General features: G+C 36.2%; 1 protein-coding gene across 1 annotated transcript in view; it reads left to right on the top strand.

Moving 5' to 3' along the window:
* The first annotated feature begins 633 nt into the window (after positions 1–633).
* Positions 634–5,354, top strand: part of LOC113042885 (GRB2-related adapter protein-like) — a 9,135-nt gene continuing 4,414 nt past the window's right edge. Inside the window, exons 1-3 of the mRNA XM_026201887.1 lie at positions 634–814; positions 4,760–4,825; positions 5,162–5,278. Coding sequence (XP_026057672.1) covers positions 5,201–5,278 — 78 coding nt within the window. The 5' untranslated portion in view covers positions 634–814; positions 4,760–4,825; positions 5,162–5,200. The remainder of the gene's footprint in view (positions 815–4,759; positions 4,826–5,161; positions 5,279–5,354) is intronic.

The following is a 5,354-nucleotide window of genomic DNA, read 5'->3' as shown; positions in this document are numbered from 1 at the left end:
GAAAGAGAGCGAGATAAACCACACATTTCCAGCAAGTTGATCTCAGCTGGGTTTCCTGCCACATGCTTTGCCACTCGAGCAAAAGTGCAGAATTTGTGTGATCATTCTCTCTAAGTGCAGATGTTACTCATGAAGACACAGTTATTTAACATTTACCAGAAATAATAATAATAAAAAAAATAGGAATTTGCGTATCAGGCTAACTATGGACACACACACACAAACCAGTATGATGTTTTAAAAAGTTATATATCACAATAAATAGCTTTGGGGTGTTCCATTTACATTGAGTTATACGTTTTAAAAATGGTTTCAAAGTGTTTCGGTAACCACCAAATTTACATTAAAAGATAATCGTATATTTAGAAATTAAAAAATATGATACAAAAAGCTTAATTTATTGTTTAAAACGTCTATTAGATAGTCATTTAGCTAAGGTGGTAGGCTACCAAAAATACAATATCGGGTTGTGCAAGAAGATCTCCAAAAAGAAAAAAAAAATGAATGACAGTATTTTATAAAAAAAAAAAAAAAATACGTTCAACAAAACTGAAAGTGTTTGAATATTTCGCATGGTGATTCAGAGTTCTGTTACATTGCCTTTTTCAAGGGGGCGGAGACAACGGTTCCGCTCGTTCTCGAGAGTGCGTGGTGTTCCAAGCAGAGCCTCGAGACGCGGCCACACGGGTACGCGCGTGCAGGTAGCGGATTAACAGTTGAGTAGCCACTGGTGATTTGAGACATTTTGGTGACAATTCCGCTCCAGGTGGTTCGTGTTTTATTCGTTGTCGGACAGTGAAACAGCGAGACTACGGTAAAGTAATTTGGTTTGCCTCTAGTTTTATTTCAAAGTTGCAGTTACCAGATGTGTGAAGTTTGACAGTTGCAGCACTCTGCGGGCGCGTTGACACAAGATGCTCGTTTAAACTGTTCACTACTGGCCTTAAAGCTTGGCGCATTTATGTTTCAGTTGATACTAACGTGTTATTTTAAAGACATGTGAAACACTGTTGATTTAATGACGTCATACATGCGCCAAATTAGTTTTTTAGGCAAGTGTGCGTACGTAGATACTGTATGAAATTAACTTCAAATATTATTGTTGGCCAGGATAGTGAAAGAAGAGCAGACAATGTCCAACACTGGTAGTATTGGAAACTCAAATACCTTTTAGAAATAGCTAAATAGTATGTAGAATTCAAGGTTTACAAGACGGTTGGTCGTTACTTAATCCCCATAATTCCAAGTATGTGGTTTTATACTGTAGTTTTGAGTAGTATTGACTACTGTAAATCAGTAATATTAAAGAAGTGGTTGTTGTCCAAACACACACACACACACACATAGGCTATCATCCAAACAAGGGAATGTAGAACTCATTTGGAATATATAGCCTACAACAGAAGCCCGTCTAATTTCCCTATTTCTAAAATGTAAATTGTATCTTATGATCAACTCTTAAATTACATACAAAATTGTGCAATTTTTTTTCATTTTGTTTTACTTGTACATACTCTGTGACCATACAGTATATTCGTAAAGTATAAAAGCACTAGGCCACGGCATAGCAGCACTAACACAAAGAGACCATCTATCGAGGGAACGAGACTAAAGCTCAGTGTTTATCCATAAAACAACTACCCTCTGTCACAACAGACAAATCAGCTTTCAGTCTTTAAATTGCTATTTGTTTTTTTGCCTTCCTTCCTGGTAATGTCTGTTCTGATCTAGCCATGTTTGCATGAACCCTGAGGTCTGTGCTTCAAGGTTAGGGGAAAAACAGGAAAATCGGTTTACAACAAATATTTGCAAAATGCTGTGTTTTCATTTGCATTTAGGTTTCTTCATATGGGTTTAGTCGTGTTATCTTGATATCACAGATGCTGTTTGACAGAGTATGATAGGGAGTGGACGGCAGATGAAATGTGACAGGTTCAACAGTACTAAGTTTGTAAAGGATTATTTAATCATTGCTATCAGAATCATAATCATAACAATTCCTATCAGAAAAAAAACGGCAGATTTGAATTTCACTATTAATGCCAATGAATTTCATAATTTCTTAGTGTTTGGTTTGTTCCTCTTTTGCTTATTGACAGCAGCATGATTTAAATAAACCTGATGATCATGTTCTCCAACATGATTTGAGACCAATCCAAAGACAATCTTGAGCTTGGATTGAAGAGAAAACCTCTGTCCATGTGTATAGACTCACATGATCAGTGTCACAAATCTACCTTTTTGATTAATGACCTAGTAGAGCCTGGAATATGTCGTACCTCATTTTAAATAATAACGGTTTTGTTTTTGTAAGTTTGAATTGGATTTTGGATATCTTATTTTCAGTATGAACTTTTGGACCCTGAATATAAAAAGGTTTTTGCTTTCTGAAAAACTTTGAAATATTAGCTGCCTTTAATTGAAGTATCTCTATGCAAAGAACGGATCTAATCTAATTTGCTGTAATTTATTCTCTGTCTTTTTGTCTCACTCATTATATGCAATCTCTTTCTCTTTCATAGTCAAATTAAGTCTGTTTAATCCACAAAACCAAAACAAAACAGCTCTCCCCTTCACAAACTTCAATAATTATACGTCATTAAAGAAGAGAGAACAGACAGTGTTTCTGTAACACTTACAGTCAGGGAATAAATTATGTTTCCAATTAGCATATGTGGCCCAATTTGCACTTTATTTCATGTTAATTTGTTGCTTTTTGAACATGCATCATCGGGTCTCCTCTGTCCCTGCCTGCAGTTCGACAAGAGCTCAGTTTAGGCAAAGATAACTGAGCACTGTGGAACTGACAGAGCACATTAGCATGACTGACACATCAGCTCTCACATCTAATCGCTGCTCATCTGAGAAATGGTTTTTCACAAGGCCAGAGGGGAGAGGGAGAGAGGGAGGGACGGATGACTGCAAATCCATGTCTCACAGTGTGGCTCAGTGTAATCTTGACAAATTGAAAATAGGTGACATCGAAAACTATGTCGGAGTAGGACACTGAAAACCAGCACACCATCTTCAATATAAGGCCAAAAACATCACAGGAGATTTAACTGACAGAATTATGCTGTTAAACAAATATTCAGAAAAGTTTTGTTCCGCTTCTATTTTTAATGTTTCATTATGGTGTTTGACATACTGAATATGAAGCTCACATATCATTAACAGTGCTCATGAAAAATAAAATATATGTTGAAAATGTATACAAGCTAATCTTTTATTACTCATGCATTTTATCTTTTTATGACTAGTCCCACAATGTTCTGGAATATTCCAGAAAGCACTAGAATATTACAGAATGTTACGGAAACCTCTAGAATGTTCCCATGTAAATGCAAGAAAGCTTAAAAGAAATAAATAACCATTTATACTACGGGCAGTTGAATGATTGAATCTGATTGGCTGACGAACGTTCTGAGGCGTGCGATTATTTTTAATGAAACTCAAGGTGAAAGTAGTTACAGGCAGCATACAAAATAATACCGGTAGTCACTTTCATACCAGTATAGCACCCAACCCTAGCTGCAGATCATTATCATTAGCAGTTCTGTAAGAAAATAACCTATGTATTATGAGGAATCAAAGAGCCTGAGCCTGACGTACTGAATGACAATGAAGCAAAACATTTTCTTCTTTATAAGAGATAAAATTATATTGAAAATAAAATGCAGTGAAATGCTACACTCATAGAAAAAAAGGTACAAAACTGTCTCCTGGTACTAATTTAGGGGCAAATAGGGTACAAATCAAGTACCTTTCAGATTTTGTATGTTAGGGTACTGGCCAGTGATAGTAAAAAACAAAAACAGTCACATTTCAGTTTTTATTTACAAGACTAAAGAGGGAAAAAATATGTGTGATATGTCCCCTTGACTGCTGTTTACAGAGGTTACTTCTTTGTTAAATAATATGCATTAAATTATTATATATATTGTGAAACTTATGGGGATAGTTCACCAAAAACAACAGTTTAGTAAACCGATTAAAAGAAAAGTCAGAGTCAGACTATTCACACATGATGATGGATGGTTGTTGAGTTTCAAAAATGACAAAAAGTAGTAAAGTTTTAGAACAATAGTCCACAGCAGCAGATGAGATCATTATTAGTGAATAATGATAAGTAAGTGTATGAAATATTAAACTTTAAACATCACCTATGAACCTGTGTTCGGCTAAGGGTTAAAAGGTAATGAAGGGTTAAAAGGTTGTTTACTTCTGCAAAGTTCGTCTTATAGGGAGCCAAAGCCACATTTGTTGTTTGCGCATGTGTTTTCTCCTTGTACAGTCACCATCTCAAATGGAGGATGGGCAAGGACATGCATCATACTGTAGTAATTAAATATAATTTAATCTGCATTTCCTCCTTCCCCCGATCCTAATGGAAATGATCCTGATTACCAGCATCCCTTTCTTTCCTCTTCACTCTGAAAAGCCCAATTCAGAGGAGAACAGAGAGCACCTTTAAACTTCTCAACCAATCTGGTTAAAATGATCATCAACCAACTTGGTGGAAAACTTAGAATAACTTCTGTGCAAAGATAACGGGGGGATGGGGTTCTCGCCAAGAAAAGATTAAAAAGCTTAAATAAAAATCAGTAAATAATGACTTAAAATGTATCTGTTTCCCACTCAAAAGGATTCATCCGACTTCACAAGACCTGGAACCCAAGACCTAGGACACATTCATGTGGACTACATCTTCCATTCATTTTGGTTTGTTAATTTTGGCCTGTTTCTGTGTTTTCTTTAGGTGGAGGTGTGATGGACTATTGAAACAAGTGTCTCAACATCCTCAGATCACAGACAGTGTATTAGAGTAAGATGTGACCTTTTCTTTCCCAATTATGGGTTAATAATACATTAATTGCCTGCTTCATTTATTTCTATATTGTTTTCCCCTATTAAAACCTTTTTCTTTCTTTCTTTTTTTTTTGTGAGTGCTCCACTTTAGTAAAAGCTCACATTTGCAATGCATACAAATGTCACTAGCAAGCTAACCACAGCCGTTTGGTTTTGCTTCACTAGAACATTAGCAGGTGTTTAACCTCCCTGGTTTCTCACAAGCGTGAGGTTTACACGTTTACTCTTTATTTTCTTCATTTTCTCACCCTGGTTTCTCAAAACTTTTTCTATCTCTTCCCATTTATGGCAGCTTGACACTTCCCTTTGTTCAACCTCTCCGTATTTCGCCATGGAGGCCAGAGGAAAGTATGACTTCAATGGCACAGCAGAAGATGAGCTCAGCTTCCGCAAAGGAGACATTCTGAAGGTGAGTGATAGAATACTCGAATGCACAACCACTTAGTTTTGAATTGACCACCAAATGAAAAATGCTACAGATGCTA

Source organism: Carassius auratus, chromosome 3, assembly GCF_003368295.1.
Source record: "Carassius auratus strain Wakin chromosome 3, ASM336829v1, whole genome shotgun sequence".
Classification (NCBI taxonomy): Eukaryota; Metazoa; Chordata; class Actinopteri; order Cypriniformes; family Cyprinidae; genus Carassius; species Carassius auratus.
Note: the sequence above shows the minus strand (reverse complement) of the source record. Positions and strands in the feature narration are given on the sequence as shown.